A 24,588-nucleotide genomic window follows, 5' to 3' on the forward strand; every position below is an offset into this window, starting at 1 on the left:
CCTTTGTGTTTTAAAACGTAATTTGTTTCTGGAGATATTTAACATTGATATACCATTGATACAAGTATTCATGCTAAATATTAGAATACTATTTTACTCTTATATTCTTATTGTAAATTTCTGTGACATTGTACTCAGTTGTCTGATCATACAGGAGTAATTCCAAAGGCTTCACCATGAGTGAATAATTTACATATTTTAGGACTTTGCCCTTTACAAAACTACTTTGACGTATAATCTATCACAAAATTCCTCATTTTGGATTAGTGGTGCTAGAAGAGCACAGGAGTTCAGGCAGCATCCAAGGAGCAGCGAAAACGACGTTTCGGGCAAAAGCCCTTCATCAGAAATAAAAGGAACAAAATTCCTCAGTCAATAGTCTACAATAAAAAGTAACCAGATCACAAATAGACAGAACTTTTTCAGTAGTAAATCTGATCACAAGAGCTGTATATATGTTTGATTAAAATCTAGGACTTTTAAATACATAGTCAAAACAATTTTCAGATTTTCTAGCCAATTCACATTTTAAAGGAAATAAGTATGACAGATTGAGTGAGGCATTGAGCTAAATATGTAATGGCAAAATCTATGCAACTGGCAACAGTTACAGGGCAATGAATCTGGCTAAACCCTAATCAAGAATCTGCAAACTAGGTGACAGATACAATGTTGTGGAACACTTCTGTTGGGCCAGAGGCACTTCTGGGCAGCAACATTTCTGATTGAACGATCCTCTTCAGGACATCCCAGAAACAAAAAAAATCACAATACCAGGTTTATTTGTAAGTACAAGCTTTCAGAGCACTGCCCCTTCGTCAGGTAGTTAGTAGGGCAGGATCATAGGACACAGAATTCTATGATCCTGCCCCTCTCGCTACCTGGTAAAAGAGCGACGCTCCAAAAACTTGTACTTACAAATAAACGTTTGGATTGTAATCTGATGTTGTGAGATTTTTAATTTTGCCCACCGCAATCCAACACCAGCACCTCCACATCATGGATTTCAGAAACAGAATGTGGCTTTAAACCTTCCAGAGGAACATCCGACGTGGGCCTTGTTCCCAAATAAATTCATGAAAACTGTTAAGAACAATATCAGGAATGTTTAAAAACAAGGAGCAGGACTAAGTCTTTCAGCCCCTCCAGCCTACTCCACCATTTAGTTATATCATGACTGATCTAACTGTAACCTCAACTCTACATTGCCATCAACCTCTAATAACTTTTCAATCTTCCGTTACCATGAGTATACCCCACCTCTCCATTAAACATATCCAAAGATTCTGCTTCCACAACCTTTTCAGCAAGAGTTTCAGAGATTTACAACCCTTGAGAATATTTCTGGTGTGAGCATTAAATACCACTGAAATGAAAACTCTTTAACCTCATCCACCAGTGTGCCAAGATTAAACTCACCACCATAGACATACAGAACCTACGATGTCCAGATGAGTATAATGCTGTTGCTCACTCCACAGCACACTCATAAACCACTCATCTCATCAATTCTGTATAGAAGACACACAACCAGTCTCGAACTTGTTTAGCTCTCAACATACGCAGCTAAAGGGATCGTTTCTCCAGCACTTCTGTTTTTCATTCAGATCTCCAACATTTGTACTCTGACTAATGTACCTAACACTATGCCAATCCACCTGATACGCACATCTTAGGCTTGAGAGGGGAAACCGGAACACCCAGAGGAAACCCATGCAAACACGGGAAGAATGTGCAAACTCCACACAGAGAGTTGCCTAAGGCTGGAATTGAACCCAGATCCTTAGCAAAATGAGGCAGCAGTGCTAACCACTGAGCCACCCGTATTTATATGAGCAACACATAATATTAAAAAAATCCATCAACAATGCCACCATTATACTCTGGATTCAAGTGTGAAAACAGTGAACAAACATGAGGATCCTATTTGAAACATTCTGACAAAACTTATTCAAAAATCAAAGTATAATGGACCAGACAGTATGTTGGGATGACTGAAAAGCACCTTCCTCCGCAGTTCCCACTCTCTCAATTCTTAGATAGCTAGCACTGTGGGGAGAATAAGAAATGCTACAATTTACTCAAACTCTCCATCAAGTGTGGCAATACTCCAAGTAATAAATGACAGGAGCTTGCCACTAATCAGTCAAAATGGCAACTTGCCCATCAAGCTGCAGAGGTACCACTGTGTTAGAAAAGAAGAAAAACAGAAGCAGTTCCTACATTCCCAATTTCAACACGTAGAGTCATAGAGATGTATAGCATGGAAACAGACCCTTCGGTCCAACCCACCCAGATATCCCAAACCAATCTAGTCCCACCTGCCAGCACCCGGCCCATATCCCTCAAAACCCTTCCTATACACATACCCATCCAAATGCCTCTTAAATGTTGCAATTGTACCAGCCTCCACCACATCCTGTGCAGCTCATTCCAAGCACGTAACACTCTCTTTGTGAAAAGGTTGCCCCTTAGGTCTCTTTTATATCTTTCCCCTCTCACCCTAAACCTATGCCCTCTAGTTCTGGATGCCCTGACCCCAGAGAAAAGACTTTGTCTATTTATCCTATCCATGCCCCTCATAATTTTGTAAACCTCTATAAGGTCACTCCTCAGCTTCCGACGCTCCAGGGAAAACTGTTCAGTCTCTCCCTGTAGCTCAGATCCTCCAACCCTGGCAGCATCCTTGTAAATCTTTTCTGAACTCTTTCAAGTTTCACAACATCTTCCCGATAGGAAGGTGACCAGAATTGCACGCAATATTCCAACAGTGGCCTAACCAATGTCTTGTACAGCTGCAACATGACCTCCCAACTTCTGTACGCAATACTCTGACCAATAAAGGAAAGTATACCAAATGCCTTCTTCGCTATCCTACCTACCTGTAACTCCACTTTCAAGGAGCTATGAACCTGCATTCCAAGGTCTCTTTGTTCAGCAACATTCTCTAGGAGCTTACCATTAAGTGTATAAGTTCTGCTAAGATTTGCTTTCCCAAAATGCAGCACCACACATTTATCTGAATTAAACTCCAACTTCTCAGCCCATTGGCCCATCTGGTCAAGATCCTGTTGTAATCTGAGGTAACCCTCTTCACTGTCCACTACACCTCCAATTTTGCTTTCATCTGCAAACTTACTAACTGTACCTCTTATGCTCACATCGAAATCATTTATGTAAATGACAAAAAGTAGAGGACCCAGCACCGATCCTTGTGGCACTCCACTGGTCACAGGCTTCCAGTCTGAAAAACAACCCTCCACCATCACCATCTGTCTTCTACCTTTGAGCCAGTTCTGTATCCAAGTGGCTAGTTCTCCCTGTATTCCATGAGATCTAACCTCGCTAATCAGTCTCCCATGGGGAACCTTGTCGAGCATCCTGTCCTATGTGTTCACAGATCTGCAGGTTGAGATTGGCTTGTACGGTCCATAACAACCCAAGACAGGAACTCACAGCCCTGAGCAGAAATCATCCCGAAATCCAAGGTCAGCAAAAGGTGGAGAATAGTTCCTACTCTTTTCAAATATGGCTGTAACATCCAAATGAACCAGGCGAGTCTTTAATTTCAGATCTAATTCATAAATAATGCATGTCAAAAATGAGTTATTCATTCATTTTGGACATCATTTGATCAGTGTTTGAATCCAGAAGTTTCTGACTCAAATGTTGCTACTAATGGAACTAACCCAGTAATTAAACTCGTTCTCAGGTGGCATTGAAAACTGTATATTTCATCCTGCATAAAAACATAAAAAGAAATATTCATCCTCCACTTTGGGCCGTCTGTCTACTTAGTACAAAGCACACCTTGACTAAATAGAACACTAGAGATGAAAACAAAATAAGACTCATTCCTTTAAGACACATACCAAAGGCATATGAAGTTCAAAATTTTAACTCTGATCTCTCTCGACAACTGCTACCATATTTATTGAGCCTTTCCAGCAGTTTATTTTTAGTACCATAAATGTTTTTTTTATAGCTGACAACAATCAGGTTTATTCTAAATCAAAATATCCAGTGTTTATGTTTATTTGAGGGTTTGCCTTAGGGAAATAATTTAGCCACATGGATTATTAAACGCAGGTGCGCGTGTGCATTTTTATTCCAGACTCCTAGCTAACAACGCAGCCCTGCTGTTCACTAACCAGACGACATGAACTGAATTAGTGGCACAAAGCCTACATCATCAGCAGTGAACGGGCCTGTTTCTAGAAACCACTAACTTAGTTACCAAAAAGTTACACAAGAGTAGGTCGGATATCTATCAGGACAGAAAGTTATTTATCTCCCGCCACCGGAAGTTTGAAATTAACACCAAGAAGTATTTTACAACGAAGTACCTGAATAACAGAACTCCTTAAACAGCGAAAACCGCTTCATGATACCCCTCGCCCGAACCACCGCCATTTCCACCCGCAGCTTCCGGCCAGAGCCGCCCCCAATCAGGACCACGCCCCTCCCAGGCCCGGCCCATCGACGGCCAGGGGAAACCCTCATCCTGCCTGACCAAAATACTTACCGCCGACAACAAAAACACCTAGTTCTATCCACTACAAATTGGTAACAGATTTATTACGTAAATCTTTTTTTTTGGCTGGAGATAGTATTTGTTCAGGCGTGTGTGGAATGCGATCAAGGCAGGACTTGGGCGCTCCTGGGCTCGAACTTTCTGGGAGGCTGGAGCAGGGGGAGAGGCCCAGAGTCCGGTCAAGGGGAGCGGGAGCGAGGGGGTGGGGGTGAGGGTGAGGGGGGTACAGAGTTCGGGTGTGTGGTGTGGAAATCCCGGAACAAAAACAGTGTGAGAAGCTGTTGGTGACGGTTGAGAAACAGCCTGCGGACGGTGAGTGAGGGAGGGGAGGCGGGGTGAGTTGTCAGGGAGAGCTGTCCCCCTCCTCAATGTGGAGGAAGGGCCGCGCCGTCAAACGACGCTGAAAATTTCAGTCTTTGAAACTTTGCTTGTTGCGTCAGTTTGCTGGCCCTGCCTCTGTGACTGTGGTTAACTGGGCCTGAAGGGTGCCTTTGAGCAAGTGTTTGCGTTGAAACTTTCATCAGTGAGTGAACGTTATATGTCAACCTTTTGTCACTGTCGGAGTCTTATAACAACTACGATTCCATTAAACGAAAGCGTTGCATTTAACTTTCTCACCCAGAATTTTAAAAATCGATTACGTGTTGTAATTTTCTCCTATTTGATCAATAGGGCAGTGGTAAGTACGTTCATATGAATTACGTTGTTCCATAATTTACGAAGGAATGGAATGAGGGTAAACGAGTGATTTTCATCAGAAATTGGCGAGTTCAGAGATGACGGAGGGTGGTGGTTGAAGGGAAATGTTCATCCTGGAGTTCAGTTACTGCTGGTGTACCCAAAGGATCTGTTTGGGGACCACTGCTGTTTGTCATTTTTAGCGTACAGTGTGTTAGCTTTTATTGGAAGAGGGATTGAGTTTCAGAGCCAGGAGGTCATGTTCCAGCTACACAAAACAAAATGGAGCATTGCATACAGTTCTGGTCACTGCATTATAGGAAGGATGTGGAAGCATTGGAAAGGGTTCGGAGGAGGTTTACCAGAATGTTGCCTTGTATGAAGGGAAGATCTTATGAGGAAAGGCTGAGGGACTTGAGGTTGTTTTCATTAGAGAGAAGAAGGTTAAGAGGTGACTTAATTGATACATTCAGGGTGATCAGAGGATTAAATAGGGTGCACAGGGAGAGCCGAGGGTGTGTTGCTGGGAAAGCAGAGCAGGTCAGGCAGCATCCAAGGAGTAGGCGAATCGACCTATCGGGTCAGGAGACCCACTCAAATATAAGGAATACAAGTATGACCTTTGCAGAGCCATTAAGACAGCCAAGGACCAATACTGATCCAAACTAGAGACCCAGACAGACACCTGGCAACTATGGCAAGGACTGAATGACATCACATTCTAAAAAGAGACAGTGCAAGATAGCACATCCCTACCAGATCGTCTCAACATCTTCTATAATCGCTTTGAGCAGAAGGGTAATACCTATTCCGACAAGTCCTGATTAACCTATCCCAACAGTCACTGCGTCAGAGGTCAGATCAGTTTTCCTTCGTGTGAATCCAAGGAAAGCGATGGGACCAGACGAAGTACCAGGTCGTGCATTCGGCGTGAGCAAATCTATTGCAGAGGTCTTCTCAGGCATTTTCAACCTGTACCCGAAGCAAGCCACTGTCCCTGCCTGTTTCAAGAGGGACAACATCATCCCTGTGCCTAAAAAGACTCATGCAATATATCTCAGTGACTACCACTCAGTGGCCCTAACTTCGGTGGTCATGAAGTGCTTTGAAAGTCTTGTCGTGGCATTAATCAACTCCAGCCTCCTCACTCGGCATGACCCACTCCAATTCGCCTATCCAACAGATCCATGTCAGATGCCATATCACTTGCCCTTCATGCCTCCCTAGAACATCCCTAGAATGCCCAAGAACAGTTATGTAAGAATCCTACTTATTGACGACAGTTCAGTATTCAACACTATTATCCCCTCAAGACTGATTACTAAACTTAGTGGTCTCGGACTAAGCCCCACTCTCTGCAACTGGATCCTTTGTGGCCTGTGGGTCAGGAAATCAGTGAAGATTATGGACAATATTTCATCCTCACTAACACTCAACATTGGAGCCATCCAAGGGTGTGTACTCAGCCCCCTAATGTACTCACTGTATACCCATAATTGCGTTGCCAATTACCAGACCAATGCCATTTACAAGTTCGTTGATGACACCATTGTAGTTCGTCAAATCTCAGATGGCACGAAACTGACTACAGAAGGGAGGTGGAAGACCTGGTAAATGCTGAACTGAGCACAACCTAGCTCTCAATGCCGGCAAAACCAAGGAACTCATTATTGACTTTTGGCGGGATGTTACTCATGCCCCCCTACACATTTACAGCGCAGAGGTGGAACGAGTGGAGAGTGTCAAGCTCCTGGGAGTGATTATCCACAACAAGCTTTCTTAGACTCTTCATGTGGACGCACTGGTTACAAAGGCCCAACGTCTCTTCCTCAGGCAGCTGAGGAAATTTGGCATGATGGTGAATACCCTTGCCAACCTTTATAGGTGCGTTATCGAGAGCATTCCGTCTGGATGTATCACTATCTGGTATGGCAACTATATCATTCAGGATTGGAGATGGTTACAGAGAGTGATGAATTCGGCCCGGACAATCCCAAAGACCAACCTCCCATCTGTAGAATCCATCCACCAGGCCCACTGTCAAGGAAAGGCTGCCAGCATTTTCAAAGATCCATCCCACCCTGACAATGTTTTTCTACAACCTCTACCATTGGGAGGAAGGTACAGAAGCCTGAACACACCCACCAGCTGGTTTCGAAACAGTTTCTGCCTGACTGTTGTTAGATACTGAATGGACTCTCAAATTCTTAACATTCCCCTGTGCCTGTTTTTGTTTTTGCTACTGTTTACCTACTATTTACTTATCTATGCTACTTAACTCTGTGATCTTCCTGTGTTCCTCACAAGACAGCTTTTCACTGTGCCTCCGTACATGTGACAATAAATTCAATTCATTTCAACAAGCCCTTCATCAGGAATGAGAATATGCCCGAAACATCGATTCTCCTGCTCCTCGGATGCTGCCTGACCTGATGCTTTCCCAGCAACACACTCTCTTGACTCTAATCTTCAGCATCTGCAGTCCTCACTTTCTCCTGGACGGTGAGAACCTTTTTTCCTCACATAGTGATGGCTAGAACGAGGGTATGTAACTTTAAATTGAGAGGTGCCAGATATAGGACAGAGGTCAGAGGTAGTTTCTTTCTTCCGAGAGTAGTAAGGGCATAGAACGCCCTGCATGCAATAATAGTAGACTTGCCAACTTAAATGGTCATTAGATAAACATATGGACGATAATGGAATAGCGTAGGTTAGATGGACTTCCGATTTGTTTAACAGGTCGGCCGAACATCGAGGGCCTAAGTGCCTGTACTGCGCTGTAATATTCTATGTTCTATAATTCATTTTATCATCTCACCCAAGAGAATCCGGTTAAAAATCGCCCAACACCCGGTTATAGTCCCACAAGTACAAGCTTTCGGATTATGAACCAGTGTAACTTTGACCCTTTGTACATTTGCTCCAACACTTTCCTATTTAGTTGAGTTGTTGTTTTTTTTGTTTTTGTGCAGTTTTCTGTTTTATTGTTCTTTGCAAATGGTGAACTTGCTGCCTGAATGTCAGAGTGCAATGTGTTATAGTGCAATGTGTTATAGTGCAATGTGTTATAGTGCAATAAGAATATTGAGAACTTCAAAAGCTTTGATCAATCTTTATAGAGTTCTTTGAGGAGGTGTCAAGACAGGACGACGAAGATCGAGCAATGGATATGGTGTATACGGACTTGAGCAAGGCATTTGTTAAGGTTCGAGCTGAAAATGTGTTGCTGGAAAAGCGCAGCAGGTCAGGCAGTATCCATGGAGCAGGAGAATCGATGTTTCGGGCATGACCCCTTCTTCAGGAAACCCTTGTTAAGGTTTCCCATGGTAGGCTCATTCATAAAGTCAGGAAGTATGGGGTACAGGGAGATTTGGCTATCTGAATTCAGAATTGGTTGGCTGACAGAAGGCAGAGAGTGGTTGTAGATGGAAAGTATTCTGCCTGGAGGTCAGTGTTGAGTGGGGTCCTGCAGGGCTCTGTTCTTGGGCCTCTGCTCTTTGTAGTTTTGATAAATGACTTGGATGAGGAGGTTGAGGGGTGGGTTAGTAAATTTGCAGATGACTCAAATGTTGGAGGTGTCGTCGATAGTACTGAGGGCTATTGCAGGCTGCAGCACGACATAGACAGGGTGCAGAGCTTGGCTGTGAAATGGCAGATGGAGGTCAACCTGGCTGAATGCAAAGTGATGCATTTTGGAAAGTCGAACTTGAATGCTGAATATTGGATTAAAGACAGGATTCTTGGCATTGAGGAGGAACAGAAGGATCTGGGTGTGCAAGTACATAGATCCCTCAAAGTTGCCACCCAAGTGGATAGAGTTGTTAAGAAAGCATATGGTATTTTGGCTTTCATTAACAGGGGCATCGAGTTTAAGAGCTACGAGGTTTTGCTACAGCTGTACAAGTCCCTGGTGAGACCACACTTGGAATATTGTGTCCAGTTCTGGTAGCCATACTATAGGAAAGATAGAGGCTTTGGAGAGGGTGCAGAGAAGGTTTACCAGGATGCTGCCTGGACTGGAGGGCTTGTCGTATGAAGAAAGGTTGAATAAGCTTGGACTTTTCTCCCTGGTGAGATGGAGGAAGAGAGGAGACCTGATCGAGGTATACAAGATAATGAGAGGAATAGATGGAGTCAATAGCCAGAGGCTTTTCCCCAGGGCAGGATTGACTGGTACGAGAAGTCATAGTTTGAAGATATTAGGAGGCAGGTATAAAGGAGACATCAGAGGTAGGTTCTTTGCGCAGAGAGTAGTGAATGCATGGAATGCATTGCTAGTTGTGGTGGTGGAAGCAGAATCATTGGGGACATTCCAGCAGTCGCTTAATATGTACATGGATAGCAGTGAGTTGAGGTGTGCATAGGTTAAGTTATTATGTTTTACATTAGGATTAAACCTTGGCACAACATCGTGGGCCAAAAGTCCTGTTCTGTGCTGTGCGTTTCAATGTTCAGGCAAAAGTGAGGACTGCAGATGCTGAAGCCAGAGTTTAGATCAGAATAGTGCTGGAAAAGCACAGCAGGTCAGGCAGCATCCAAGGAGCAGGAAAATCGATCTCTGTCAGGCTCTCAATTTCTTCACAATGACTGAAAATTTATAGTTGTTTTCCCCTTTGTTTTCATGTAATGAATGTTTTTTCCATATGTTTTAGATTCAGTAGGGCATCACATGACTATTGCTAAATGTTTTACTCATCAGATGATCATTGCAAAATTGACATTGCAATTGCTAAGGTGCTTAATCTGAGACCATCAAGCCACTTATCTTTAAAAAAAATTAAAAATTGCAAAACATTAATTTATTTTCACAGGACAATTTTAATTATGTTGGTGGTTTGGTAACTTTATATTAATAACTTATTATATAATGTATATTTGCCATGTAAATCTTCCTCGCAGTTTGGTTCTATGTCAGTAATGCATCATGCCTGCAGCATGATTAAAAATATATTTGGTCAGTATCGAAAGTGATATGTTAATTAATGTTCCAAGTGGGAATCATATATTGTGTATATCACTGGGTGGAGATAATTTGTAATGGCATTCCTATGAACATGAAATAGAACATAGAACAGTGCAGCACAGTACAGTCCCTTTGGCTCTCGATATGGTGTCGGACTTTTATCCTACTCTGAGATCAGACTAACCAACATACTCTTCAATGTACTAACTTTCTTGTCCCTATCCAAGAGTCGCTTAAATGTCCCTAATGTATCCGATTCTGCTATCACTGCAGGTAGTGCATTCCACGTACCCACCTCTCTCTGAGTAAAGAACCTACCTCTGCCATCTCTCCTAAACCTTCCTCCAATCACCTTAAAATTGTGCCCTCTCATGATAGCCATTTCTGCCCTAGGAAAAGTAACGTGTCCAGCTATCTACTCTATCTATGCTTCTCAGCATCTTGAACACCTCTATCAAGTCACCTCTCATCCTTCTTTGCACCAATGAGGAAAACCCTAGTCCCCTCAATCTTTCTTCATAAGACATGCCCTCCAGTCCAGGCAGCATCCTGGTAAATCTCCTCTGCACCCTCTCTAAAGCTTCCACATCTTTCCAAAATGAGGCAGCCAGAACTGAACTGATCAGGGAGAAGGTAGTGCCGATCAGGGATAGCATAGGGAACTTGTGCGTGGAGCCTGAGCAAATAGGGGAATCCCTACAAGATTTTTTTTTGCTTCAGTTTTCACTAGGGGAAAGGGACCTAGTTGTGAATGAGAACTTTGAGGAGCTGGGATACAGGCTTGAACAGATCGAGATTGATGAAATCGATGTGCTGGAAATTTTGGTAAACATTAAGATTGATACGTCCCTAGGGCCAGACCAGATTTATGCTAGGTTACTCCAGGAAGCGAGAAAGGAGGTTGCTAAGCCACTGACGAAGATCTTTGCTTCCTCACTCTCCATGGGAGTCATACCGGAGGATTGGAAGGAGGCGAATGTTGTTCCTCTTTTCAAGAAAGGTAATACAGAAATCCCTGGCAATTACACACCAGTCAGTCTTACGTCTGTGGTCAGCAAGGTTTTAGAAAGAATTGAGGGATAGGATTTATAACCAGTTGGAAAAGCATAGTGTGATTAAAGCCAGTCAGCATGGCTTTGTGATGGGTAGGTCATGCTTCACAAAGCGTATTGAGTTCTTTGAGAAGATGACGAGACAGGTCGAGCAGTAGATGTGGTGTATATGGACTCTAGCAAGGCATTTGGTAAGGTTCCCCATGGTAGGCTCATTCATAAAGTCAGGAGGTATGGTATACAGGGAGACTTGGCTGTCTCGATTCAGAATTGGCTGGCTGACAGAAGGCAGAGAGTGGTTGTAGATGGAAAGTATTCTGATTGGAGGTCAGTAGTGAGTGGTGACCTACAGGGCTCTGTTCTTGGGCCTCTGCTATCTGTAGTTTTTTTTATAAATGACTTAACTGATCAGAGCTGACTCTGACCGATGATCGACATAGATAGAGTAAGTAAAACCATCTCTGAATAAGTTGCACCAGTGTCAAGTCAAGCCGTTCAAACTCTATAATGCCTCAGCTACCTTTCAAGAGCTGGTGAACCAGACAGTGGCAGGATTATCTCGTTATGAAATGCACCCAGATGACCACCTAATGTACAGCAATACCTGAGAAATAGATTTGGAACAACTGGAAGCTCTCTTCAAGGCATTTGATAAAGTTCCTGATAGTAGGCTCATTCATACAGGGGTCATAGTTTTAAGATATTAGGAGGAAGGTGTAGAGGAGATGTCAGAGGTAAGTTCTTTACACAGACAGTTGTGAATGCATGGAATGCCTCGCCAGCTTTGGTGGTGGAAACTGTGTCATTAGGGACATTTAAGCAGCTGCTGGACATGCACATGGCCAGAAGTGAATTGAGGGGTGCGTAGGTTAGGTTATTTTATTTTAGATTAGGAGTAATCCTCGTCACAGCATCGTGGGCCGAAGGACCTGTTCTGTGCTGTACTTTTCTATGTTCTATGAACACAATATTCCAAGTGTGGTCTAACCAGGACTCTACAAAGCTGCAGCATAACCTCATGGCTCTTAAACTCAATCCCCCGGCTAATGAAAGCCAACACACCATACGCCGCCTTAACAAACCTGTCAACCTGGGTGACAACTTTGAGGGATCTGTGGACATGGACCCCAGGATCTCTGTTCCTTCACACTGCCAAGAATTCTGCCATTAACCCTGTATTCTGCATTTAAATTCGACCTTCAAAAGTGAATGACCACATTTTTCAAGGTTGAGCTCCATCTGCTACGTCTCAGCCCTGCTCTGCATCCTGTCCATGTCCCATTGCAACCTACAACAGCCCTCCATACTATCCACAACTCCACCCCTTTGTGTCATCGGCAAACTTACTAACCAACCCTTCCACTTCCTCATGCAGGTCATTTATAAAAATCGCAGAGAGCAGAGGTCCCAGAACTAATCCCTGCGGAGCACTACTGGTCACCGAACTCCAGGCTGAATACTTTTCATCTATCACCACTCTGTCTTCTGTGAGCCAGCCAATTCTGTATCCAGACATTCAAGTTTCCCTGTATCCCATGCCTCATTACTTTCCCAATGAGCCTACTATAAGAACCTTATCAAATGCCTTGCTAAAACCCACGTACACCTCATCCACTGCTCTACCTTCATCAATGTGTTTTGTCACATCCACAAAGAATTCAATAAGGTTTCTGAGGTCTGACCTGCCCCTCTCAAAGCCTTGCTGAATATCTCCAATCAAAATATAGTTTTCCATGTAATCATAAATCCTGTCTTTCAGAATTCTCTCCAAATTAATAGAGATTTTAAAGCTGTGCCATTGACATGCTTACCAAGCGACGTAGGAATGACGATCCTTGTCTCCTAATCCAAGTGTCATGTGTCTCTCCACGGATGCTGCTTGACTGCTGTGATTTCCTGCATTTTTGTTCAGTCTAGACTCCAGAATCTGCAGTAATTTCCCCTTATCCTATATCGTGTCCAGGAATTGACTTGTGCATCTTGTTCAAATTGTTCCTGGTGTAGAAAAATAGACTTATTTAGATTGTTGAGTACTTTGTCCTGATCAATATTTGCTTTCTTTCATTAGAAATTAACCTTTTAATCATGGCTTCCATGTTGGGTTACACATTCAGAAATGTCCCAGTCAGTGTTGCATGGGCAACAAAGATAAGTAAGTATGTATACTGTACTATTTTGCAATATCTTCATTTCAACAAAATAGTTCTTAATTTGAGATTTAATATCCACTTCCTGCTGATTTTTATTCCTTGGGGTACCAAGGTCCTACCATCACTGATTTTTTTTTTTAACCTAACCTCTTGCCAAAATTCCATGCTCTGGAATTGGGAAGGGGAAGTTAGCAGGGGTTGGACTATGCTTGTTTGTGCTCCTACTTTAGGTGTGAAAGGAAAATGTGAACAACAATCTCATTTCTGTCTAAAATGAACATGCTTGATAACTACGTACAACTAATGTTACAAATTAACATTTTGGGACAAAATATGTTCAAATATAAATAAACAATTGTAACCTATTGCAATTGGATCAGGATCACTGCAAGATTCTCCCCTTTTTTGAGAAACGCTTTACAAATGAGCCTATTTTATCTTAATAGAATCATAAGAGAATTACAGCACAGAAAGAGGACCTTTAGCCCATCTTGTCTGCTCAGGTCCTTCAGCACTTATCTCCTTGAATCCCAATTTATTTTACTTCCCAGAAGTTGGGCAAAGGCCTTCTATTTCACTTCATTGACAAATCTTTATTGTTTTGCTGTCTGATTTTATCACTGATGGCACCTCTGGAGCATTCATGTATGAAACCACTGCATAAGAGAATGTAGGTTCACCTTGACTGACACTGAAGAGTTCCCAATCACTGTGATAATGGGGAGGCTTTATATGCTCTTCCACCAGCACCAAAGCATCAAGAGGGAGAAGTGGTCTGTCTTTTTGTGGACATGATTAAGATGTGAGAATAGGTTCGCCCCACTGCTTCCCCAACTTCATACTGCAGTGTGCAATGTAGGAAAAAAGGGGAGAGATGTATGACTATTGCATAACATGTATTCTGTATCTACGTATTCCACATCTCCATACAGAAATTTTATGTAATTTTATTTCTTGTTGTGTCAGTTATGATCAGTTTAGGGAAATCATTACGAAGCTACAGCAATCTTATGAATGTTTCCCTGATATTAACATTTAGTATTTCAGACTGAGCAGCTGAAAATGATCAGAATCCTAGAGTTCTGAGGGCATTAAGTATGGAACTTGCGTTAAAGTTAGCTATTTCTTCAGTGATTTAAAATTGCAACAATGTTTTATACAATGAGATTTCAATGCTTAGTTTTAGAAATTTCCTTCAAATAAATTGTGAAAAGAGAAGCTGTCATCTTCATTCCCCACTCCAAATTCCATTTCCTCCCTGCTAACTCTATTCTCTTTCCTGGTAAAACTGTGAGACCAAATGAAGCTCTTCGTAACCTTGCTGTTTATATTTTATCTGAATATAAGAAACAACTATATAGCCACATCAATACAGGGGCCAACTACTGCCATTTCTGTACCCATACCTGATGTTGCTGCTATCCCAGCCCAACTGCTGCTGAAAGCCTCATTCATGCTTTCTTTACTGTAATTTTGAATGTGACAATGCATATGAGAGTGGTCCCCTGTATCCCACCCTTCAAAAGTTTGAAGTTATCCAAGTTGTTTCCCTAAAACTCAGCAAGTACTGACCACCCTTCACCTGTGTACTCACTGAGCTACACTGGCTCTTGGTTAAGTTGCACCTTAATTTTAAAATTCTCGCCACTACATGGCAGTGTTCCATCTATGCTGCATGGTTGTGCAACAAGATATGTAACTGCACCGCCACAATAACACTCAACACTGGACCCTCCTCCAAGGATGTGTCGTCAGCTCCCGACTGAACTCCCTGTACACCCGTGACTGTTGCCAAATTCCAAATGAATGTCACCAACAAATTTGCTGACAACACCTCCGTATTAGGGCAGTTATCTGACGATGACGAGTCAAAATACAGAAGGGTGATGGAGGGCTAGATGGCGTTTTGCAATAGAACAACTTCTCTCTCAACGTCGGAAAACTAAAGAACTGATCATTGACTTCAGAAAAAAAGAAGAACACACCCGGATATACATCCAAGGGAGCTGAGTTTGAGAGGGTGGAAGGCACCAAGTTCCTTGGGGTGACAATAACTGACAACCTGTCCTGGACTTCCCATGTAGATGCAATGGTCACGAAGGCACAACAACACCTCTTCTTCCTCAGGCAGTTCAGGAAATTTGGCATGTCTGTAAGGCCCCTCACCAACTTCTACAGATGCACCATTGAGTGCATACTGTCCAGGTGTATAATGGCCTGGTATGGCAACTGTTCTGCCTAGGACAATAAGCAACTACAGAAGGTGATGTGCACAGCTCAGGCCATCATGGAAGCTAGTCTTCCATCCACGGACTCCATTTACATGGTTCGCTGCCGCGGAAAGGCTGCCAACATCACACCCCGGTAATGATCTCCAACAATCTCTTCCATCAGGCAAAAGATACAGAAGCCTGAACGCTTGTACCAACAGGTTCAGGATCAGCTTCTTCTGGCCAATATTAGACTTATGAATGGATTGTCTAGCATCAGATAATGCTGAATTTGCCTAGCGCACACACTGTGCATTGTAACTTAGATGCCTCAACTTAAGTCTTTTGATCTATACAGCCTTGCTTACTGTGATCTGCTTGTACTGTTTATAAGCAAAGCTTTTCACTGTAACTGGGTACACATGACAAATCAATGAATCAATCTATTAAATGTCATGCACTTAATATTGCAACTATGCTCATCTTAGTAGCAAAATGGTGTTTACTGCCCGACTCTTCTATGAACAAAATGCTGGTAAATTTTCTATACCAAGAACTTAGAGCTGCAATACAAATGTGTCATGATTAAGTGGGTCACATTAATTAACAGAATTCATTGGTTCAGCTCCTGGATCCTGAAACTGTGTCAACACTTGTCGTTCCTTGTTGGTCATTCCACACACCACTTCCCTTCATTACCCTCATCTCTGTTGGATTCCCCACTTATTCTGAGGCCACATGGGAAAGAGAGTGGGGAAAAAGACAGGTAAGAAGTTGGGACTAGAAGCAGCATACAGGGAAATGGCTTGTGGGAAAGTCAAGGTGAGAAACATTGAGCAGGAACATGAGCAAGAAAGCTAGTTGATGTCAGAACACCGAGTGGCAAATACTGTGAAAGGGTTAATAAGAGGATTTTTTGGGTCAATTAATAGCACTGACGTTATTTTGCTGCAAAATGTTTTACAGGATTATTAAAGTAAGGTTGATCACAAAGGCATTTGGCATTTTAAAAAAGTCAAAGGTATTTCAAGGGAGTTGGTGGGAAAATTTCAGATTCCAAGCCCTAATCAAATAATTATAAGAAGATTCTTGTGACTATTTTGAGACTTTTTCTAAATAGAGCATTTCAATGAGTTTCTGATGTCTGTGAAGAGACAAGGTGCAATGGTTATTGATGCTCTTATTCTTTTGAAACTAGATGCACGTTTGTTGAGTTCAGTATCTCACCCTCTGCCTCAAGGTACAGTGCTTTCATAATAATTTTGCTAATAACCAGCATACATTTACTTGTCAACTTAGTACTTGATTCTTAAAAATTTTAATAACATAAGTCTATGTTGACTTAAAATTCTGTTAACAGTGCAAGCGACCAGTAAGAAAACTCTAGCAAAACCAGGTTTAAGAAATGTTGTCCTCGTTGAAGGTGTCCGAACTCCATTTTTGATGTCCGGTACCACGTAAGTAAAAAGGATTATGTGATTTAAATCCACATGTCATGCTTGGGGCCAGATTGCCATTCAGAATAGAGGGAAAAGGTGGGTAAAACACCATACCCGGATTTACAGCCCCATTCCTAAGTACTACCATTTTTGTCAGCAAGGAACAAGGTGACTGTTGGTGAGCTTGCATGCAACTGGCTAGTTCATTTGCCGGGGTGGGCATTTCAGATCAGCATGCTACTTAGATGGAGGTGGGCCAGCTCTTGCAGGATGTGTCGTTCTTGGCTCCTTCAACAAATCAAGAGCCAGTGGAAATTTCTAGTTTCGTGTTAAACAGGCAAGTTTAAAAGATGCTTAGCTGGTCTATGGCTTTTTTTTAACAAGTATTTGAATACTTGTTTGAGGCTTTTGTGCAGCTCTCAGTATATTTTCAATTCTTTAATTGATCCAAGGATTCTAGCCAGCTTCTGTTAATACAATTGTCTCTGACCTATCTGCTTCAGCATTTGCTCAACTTGGTCTCTTTCCAGCCTGCCGCTGCTTCCCCAGGTGGGGTGTGCACTGCCAGGTTGGAGATGTGAAACAAAACCAGAAATTGCTGGAAAATCTCAGCAGCTCTGGCAGCAGCGGTAAAGAGAAATCAGACTTAACATTTGAGTGGTGCTGGAAAAGCATAGCAGGTCAGGCAACATTCAAGGCTTAGGAAAATCGACATTTTGAGTAAAAGCCCTTCATCAGGAATGAACATAACATTTTTGGGTCCAGTGACCCTTCTCACGCATGGTAACTAAGAAAAGTATGTTTTTTATAAAGCAGATAGGGTGAGAGTAAACAATAGGCAGAGATAGCACCCATAGAGTCATAGAACTGTACAGCATGGAAACACCATTCGGTCCAACACGTCCACGATGACCAGATATCCCAACCCAATCTAGTCCCACCTGCCAGACCCCTAGCCCATATCCCTCCAAATCCTTACTATTCATATACCAATGCAAATGCCTCTTAAATGTTGCAATTGTACCAGCGTCCACCACATCCTCTGGCAGCTCATTCCATCCACGTACTATCCTCTGCATGAAAACGTTGCCACTTAGGTCTTTTTTATATCTTTCCTCTCTCACCCTAAACCTATGCCCTCTAATTCTGGGCATCCTGACCTCAGGTAAAAGATTTTGCCTATTTACCCTATCCATGCCCCCCATAATTTTGTAAACCTCTAAAGGGTCACCCCTCAGCCTCTGACGCTTCAGGGAAAACAGCCCCAACCTGTTCAGCCTCTCCCTATAGCCCAAATCCCCCAACCCTGGCAACATCCTTGTAAATCTTTTCTGAACCCTTTCAAGTTTCGCAACATCTTTCCGATAGGAAGGAGACCAGAATTGCATGCAATGTTCCAACAGTGGCCTAACCAATGTCCTGTACAGCCGCAACATGACCTCCCAACTCCTGTGCTCAGTACTCTGACCAATAAAGGAAAGCATACCAAATGCCTTCTTCACTATCCTATCTACCTGCAACTCCACTTTCAAGGAACTATAAACCTGCACTCCAAGCTCTCTTTGTTCAGCAACACTCCCTAGGACCTTACCATTAAGTGTATAAGTCCTGCTAAGATTTGCTTTCCCAAAATGCAGCACCTCACATTTATCTGAATTAAATTCCATCTGCCACTTCTCAGCCCATTGGCCCATCTGGTCAAGATTCTGAGTTAACCCTCTTCGCTGTCCACTACACCTCCAATTTTGGTGTCAACTGCAAACTTACTAATGGGACCTCTTATGCTCACATCCAAATCATTTATATAAATGACAAAAAGTAGAGGACCCAGCAGTGATCCTTGTGGCACTCCACTGGTCACAGGCCTCCAGTTTGAAAAACAACCCTCCACCACCACCCTCTGTCTTCTACCTTTGAGCCAGTTCTGTATCCATAGTCCACATCAACTCGAGCCTCCCAGCCTGCCTCGATCCTCTGCAATTTGCATGCCCACAAAACAGGACCATAGCAGATGCCACTTCCCTATCCCTCCGCTCTTCCCAGAAACATCTGGATAGCAAGGACACCTCCATCAGATTACTACTCATCAACTATGGCTCTGCCCTCAATACCATAATGCCCCTCCAGAATGATCTCAAAACTGAGACCTAGATCTCTGCTCTGCCCTCTGCAACTTGTCCTCAGCTTCCTGACTCACACTCCGCAATCAATGAAGATGGACAATTGCACATCCTCCACGATAAACCTCAACACTGGACCCCACCCCCCAAGCATGCATTCTCAGCTCCTACAGTACTTGCTGTACACCAACGTCTGTGTTGCCAAATTCCAAATGCACGCCATCTACGAGTTTGCTAATGATGCCATTGTGGCAGGACAGATACCAAATGATGATGAGTCAGAATACAGGAAGGAGATAGATGTCTTGGTGTCATGGTGCAATGAGAACAACCTCTGTCTCAATTTTGGCAAAACTAAAGAACTGATCATTGACTTCAGGAAGATAGAAGGAGGACATGCCCCCATCCAAATCAATGGAGCAGAAGTTGTGAGGGTCAAGAACGTTACGCTCCTGGGAGTGACTGATCAACAATCTGTCCTGGACTCCCCATGTAGATGAGACTGTCAAGAAGATGGTACAACATCTTTTCTTCAGGCGGCTGAGGAAATTTAGCATGTTCATTTCAAAACCCTCACCAGGACAGTAAGAAACTACAGAAGGTCATGTGCACAGCCCAAACCATCACATCACAGAGACCAACCTCCCATCCATGGACTTTATTTGCATTTTTTGTGACTGCAGAAAGGCTGTCAACATCATCAAAGACCTATGCCACCCCGGTTATGCTCTTCTACAACCTCTTTTATCAGGTAGAAGATACAGAATCTTGAACACATGCACACACACTCTGACAGGTTCAAGAACTGCTTTTTCACTGCCATTATTTGGCTGATGAACGGACTCCGTAACTTCAAATAATGTTGATCTTACTAATGTTGGTCTTGCTTCGTGCATCTCTTCTGCAGTAATTTGTATGCCTTGCTCTGTTGAAGCACCCCGTGATGTGTACATCCTTGTTTGCTATGATCTAGCTGTACTGCTCACCAAAGCTTTTCACTATGTTTAGACACAATGGTGAAATCAAGTTGGACGTTTCGGAGGCCCTCTTATCAAAGTTGGCGTCATCAGAATTGATGCGATGGAGATGGAGGAACTGGGAAAATGGAATAGAATCTTTACAGGAAGCAGGGGTTTGAGGATGTGTAGGTCAGGTAATTAGAAGCCAGTCCAGATATAGTGGATAAAAATCGAAAAAACTGCAGATACAGGAAATCTGAAGCGAAAACAGAAATTGCTGGAAAACCTCAGCAGGTCTGGCAGCATCTGTGCAGAGAAATCGGAGTCTACTCTGATTTCTCTCCAGAGATGGTGCTGGACTTGCTGAGCTTTTCCAGCAGTTGTTGTTGGATATGTAGTGGATATTCGTGGCAAGCCTGTCCTGAGAAATGGAAGCAGATGTTGAGGATGGGAGAGTCAGAGATGGACCATGTGACAGTGAGAGCAAGGTGGAAATTGGAAGTGAAATATATAGCTGCCATCAGTTCTGAAGAAGGATCACTGGGCACAAATTGTTAACTCAGATTTCTCTTCACAGATGTGGCAGACCTGCTGAGATTTTCCATCCATTTCTGTTTTTGTTTCAGATTTCCAGCATCTGTAACTTTTTTGTTTTTTTTTGTCTTTGTCTTTTTTTGATCAGGATGGAGGTATGTTCATGGAGCTGGTTAGTTCCTAACTCCCATTTCCTACCTCAGACTCTGGATCTGCTTTGTGACGCTATGAAGTTGTGATTTTGCAGCATGGAATTTAGCCTTGCTTTTTTTCTGTCTGCTTTGCTCTCCCCTCCTGCTGCTTTGAGGATACTCACTTCATCCTGTGTATGTTTTATTTTGCACTTGTGGTTTGAGAGCCTGCTGTTTCCATGTACGTATGCATCATGCTTAAGCACAGCAATCAAAGTCGTTGAGTATATTGAGAATAGGATTACTGGAATGAAAACATGAATATAAAGAAAATTGTTTTTAATTTACTGAAGCTAAAGAAAAGTATTTTTGGCTCACAGGCATGTTCAATTTTCAAATCATTGGTTCAGTACTATGTATAATTCTGTTTCACATCAGAATGGATCTTTAATGTAACTGTTTTACTGATAGATACGCTGATTTGATGCCACATGACTTGGCCAGAACAGCACTACAGTAAGTATGATGATCAAATTTGCAATTCTTGTATTTGCAGTAAATTGATCCAATTCAGAATATTAGTTTTGTTTTAGGAACTGATCATATTTTTATTCATACAGGGGTCTCCTTACAAGGACTAACATTCCAAAAGCAGATGTTGACTACATAGTGTTTGGGACTGTCATTCAGGAAGTCAAGACAAGCAATGTTGCCAGAGAGGTATGTGCCTGAATGCATTTGAAAAGGTGTTTACAGTGTAAAATAGGAATTCATGTTACATGGTTTAACATAATAGCATGGAGGATTGGTTAACTTACAAAAGACAAACAAGCACAAATGGACCACTTTTCAAGTTGCTGGGTTCTGACAAGTGCAGTGCCAACGTGATCAATATTGGCGCCTCCACTGTTTACAATTTATATTGATGACAGAATCAAATACATGGTTGCTAAACTTGTTGACACAAGGATTGGTAGGAAAAGAAGTTGTGAAAGAGAACATGAAGAGTCAGCAAAGTGTTAAGTTGAGTGAATAGGCCAAAGATTGGTAAATAGAGTACAATTAAGCAAAATGTGAACTTGTCCACTTGAGCAGAATGAATAAAAAAGCAACTTGTTCAAATGGAGAGAGAATTCAGAACTTTGAAGCATAGAGGGATCGGGTTTCATGCTACATGGATCACACAATTGAATTCAGGTGCAGCAAGTGATCAAGAAAGCAAAGGGAATCTTTTTTATTAAAAAGGACGTCAAATACAAAATGATATTTTGCTATTGTACAGGATGTAGCTGAGATCAAATCTACTGTACTGTATATAGTTTTGGTCTCCTTTTTTAAGAAAAGATATAAATGATACAGAAGCATTTTTGGAGAAGGTGCACTCAATCACTGGGGTAGTGAGAAGTTAGCTCACAAGGCAAGGTTGGACAGATTGGGTCTACATCCGTTGGAGTTTTTAGAATAATGAGAGGTAATTTAATTGAGACATGTAAGACTTGAGATGACTTGACAGGATGGATGCTGAAAGAATAATTTCCATGTGAAAAAAACTAGATGGGGGAAAAAGAATATTTTATGTCAACCATAAGTCTTTAGAACTCTTCCTCAGAGAATGACTAATTTTAAGGCATATTGACTGACTACTTTTTTAATGAATCTAAAATTATATGGGACCAGTAGAAATTTGGCACTGGAGCCAGAATTGGATGAGCCATGATCCTGTGGAGAATGAAGGGCTCTTGCCCGAAACTTCAATTCTGCTGCTCCTCGCATGCTATCTGATCTGCTTTGCTTTTCCAGTACCACACTCTCGACTCTAATCTCTAGCATCTGCAGTCCTCACTTTCCATGATCTTATTGAATGAAGTGGTTTCAGGGGCCGGTTGATCTGCTGCTCTGAATTTGTATCATCTGGTGTGTTGTTTGAGGATGCTATAGTTTAAGAAAGTTTCTAATTTTGTTTTTATTTCCTTGATACGTCATGCCTTGCATTTCTTAAAGTCATAGAGATGTACAGCACGAAAACAGTCCCTACTGCTCAACTCGTCCATGCTGACCAGATATTCCAAACCAAACTTGTCCCACCTGCCACTACCCGGCCTATATCCCTCCAAATCCATCCTATTCATGTACTCATCCAGATGCCTTTTAAATATTATAATTGTACCAGCCTCCACCACTTCCTCTGGCAGCTCATTCCACACATACACCACCCTCTGCCTGAAAAGGTTGTCCCTTAGGTCTTTTTTTTTAATCTTTCCACTGTCACCATAAACCTATGCAGTCTGGTTCTGGACTCCCCCACCCCAGGGAAAAGACTTTGTCTATTTACCCTATCCATGCCCCTCGTGATTTTATAAATCTCTATAAGGTCACCCCTCAGCCTCCAACACTCCAGGGAAAACAGCCCTAGCCTATTCAAGCTCTCCCTAAAGCTCAAATCCTTCAACCCTGGCAACATCTTTGTAAATCTTTTCTGAACCCTTCCAAGTTTCACAACATCCCGGAGACCAAAATTGTATGCAGTATTCCAAAAGTGGCCTAACCAATGTCCTGTCCAGCCACAACATGACCTCCCAACTCCTGTACTCAATACTTTGACCAATAAAGTATGCCAAATGCCACCTTCACTATCCAATCTACCCGCGACTCTGCTTTCAAGGAGCTCTGAACCTGCATTTCAACATTTCTTTGTTCAGCAACACTCCCTCGGATCTTACCAATAAGTGTATGAGTCTTGCTAAGATTTGATTTCCCAAAATGCAGCACCTCGCAGTCATCTAAATTAAGCTCCATCTGCTATTCCTCAGCCCAGTGACCTATCTGATCAAGATCCCGTTGTAATCTGAGGAAACCTTCTCCAATTTTGGTGTCATCTACAAACTTACTAGCTGTACCTCCTATGTTTGCACCCAAATTATGTATATAAATGACGAAAAGTAGTGGACCCAGCACCAATCTTTGTGGCATTCCAGTGGTCACAGGCCTCCAGTCTGAAAAACAACCTTCACCGCCACTCTGTGTCTCTACCTTTTGAGCTAGTTGTGTATCCAAATGGCTAGTTCTCCCTATATACCATGAGATCTAACCTTGCTAACCAGTTAGGAACGTTGTTGAACGCCCTTCTGAAGTCCACATAGATCACGTCCACCGCTCTGCCCTCATCAATTCTCTGTAACTTTTTTAAAAAATCAAGTTTGTGAAAAATGTACTCCCATGTACAAAGTCATGCTGACTATCTCGAATCAGTCCTTGCCTTTCCAAATACATGTACATCCTGTCCCTCAGGATTCCCTCCAGCAACTTGCCCACCACTGATGTTAGGCTCACCGGTTTGTAGTTCCCTGGCCTTTTCTTGCCACCTTGAAATAGTGGCACCACATTCGCCAACCTTCAGTCTTCCGGCACCTCACCTGTGATGATAGAAATATCTCAGCAAGGGGCCCAGCAATCCCTTCCCTAGCTTCCCACAGAGTTCTACGTTACACCTGATCAGGTCCTGGGGATTTATCCACTTCTATGCGTTTCAAGACATCCAGCACTTCCTCCTCAAATATTTACATTTTTCAAGATGTCGCCATCTATTTCCCCACATTCTAGATCTTCCATGTCCTTTTCCACAGTAAACACTGATGCAAAATACTAATTTAGTATCTTCTCCCATCTCCCATCTCCTGCGGCTCCACACAAAGATCCTATTCTCTCCCCAGTTACCCTTTTAGTCCTCAATATGTTTGTAAAAACCATTTGAATTCTGCTTAATTCTATTTGCCAAAGCTATTTTGTGTCCCCTTTTTGCCCTCCTGATTTCCCTCTTA

At 42.5% G+C, this 24,588-nt stretch overlaps 2 protein-coding genes across 6 annotated transcripts in view; one reads left to right on the top strand and one right to left on the bottom strand.

The window, feature by feature from the left end:
* LOC132835039 (trifunctional enzyme subunit alpha, mitochondrial-like) overlaps positions 1-4,448 on the bottom strand; it is a 126,188-nt gene extending 121,740 nt beyond the window's left edge. The window contains exon 1 of the mRNA XM_060854301.1: positions 4,347-4,448. Within this exon, the coding sequence (XP_060710284.1) occupies positions 4,347-4,413 (67 nt within the window). The 5' untranslated portion in view covers positions 4,414-4,448. The remainder of the gene's footprint in view (positions 1-4,346) is intronic.
* An 11-nt stretch (positions 4,449-4,459) lies between these two features.
* Positions 4,460-24,588, top strand: part of hadhb (hydroxyacyl-CoA dehydrogenase trifunctional multienzyme complex subunit beta) — a 61,067-nt gene continuing 40,938 nt past the window's right edge. The window contains exons 1-7 of one of the 5 annotated variants that reach the window (XM_060854344.1): positions 4,466-4,566; positions 8,332-8,417; positions 13,296-13,379; positions 16,786-16,827; positions 16,948-17,044; positions 21,242-21,286; positions 21,391-21,490. In XM_060854344.1, coding sequence (XP_060710327.1) covers positions 13,313-13,379; positions 16,786-16,827; positions 16,948-17,044; positions 21,242-21,286; positions 21,391-21,490 — 351 coding nt within the window. In that variant the 5' untranslated portion in view covers positions 4,466-4,566; positions 8,332-8,417; positions 13,296-13,312. Of the gene's footprint in view, positions 4,567-4,747; positions 4,847-4,997; positions 5,058-8,331; positions 8,418-13,295; positions 13,380-16,785; positions 16,828-16,947; positions 17,045-21,241; positions 21,287-21,390; positions 21,491-24,588 lie in introns of those variants that run through there. The other 4 variants (XM_060854325.1, XM_060854318.1, XM_060854311.1 and 1 more) reach the window with 4 other exon arrangements.

The sequence above is a fragment of the Hemiscyllium ocellatum genome, chromosome 3 (genome assembly GCF_020745735.1).
Source record: "Hemiscyllium ocellatum isolate sHemOce1 chromosome 3, sHemOce1.pat.X.cur, whole genome shotgun sequence".
Lineage (NCBI taxonomy): Eukaryota > Metazoa > Chordata > Chondrichthyes > Orectolobiformes > Hemiscylliidae > Hemiscyllium > Hemiscyllium ocellatum.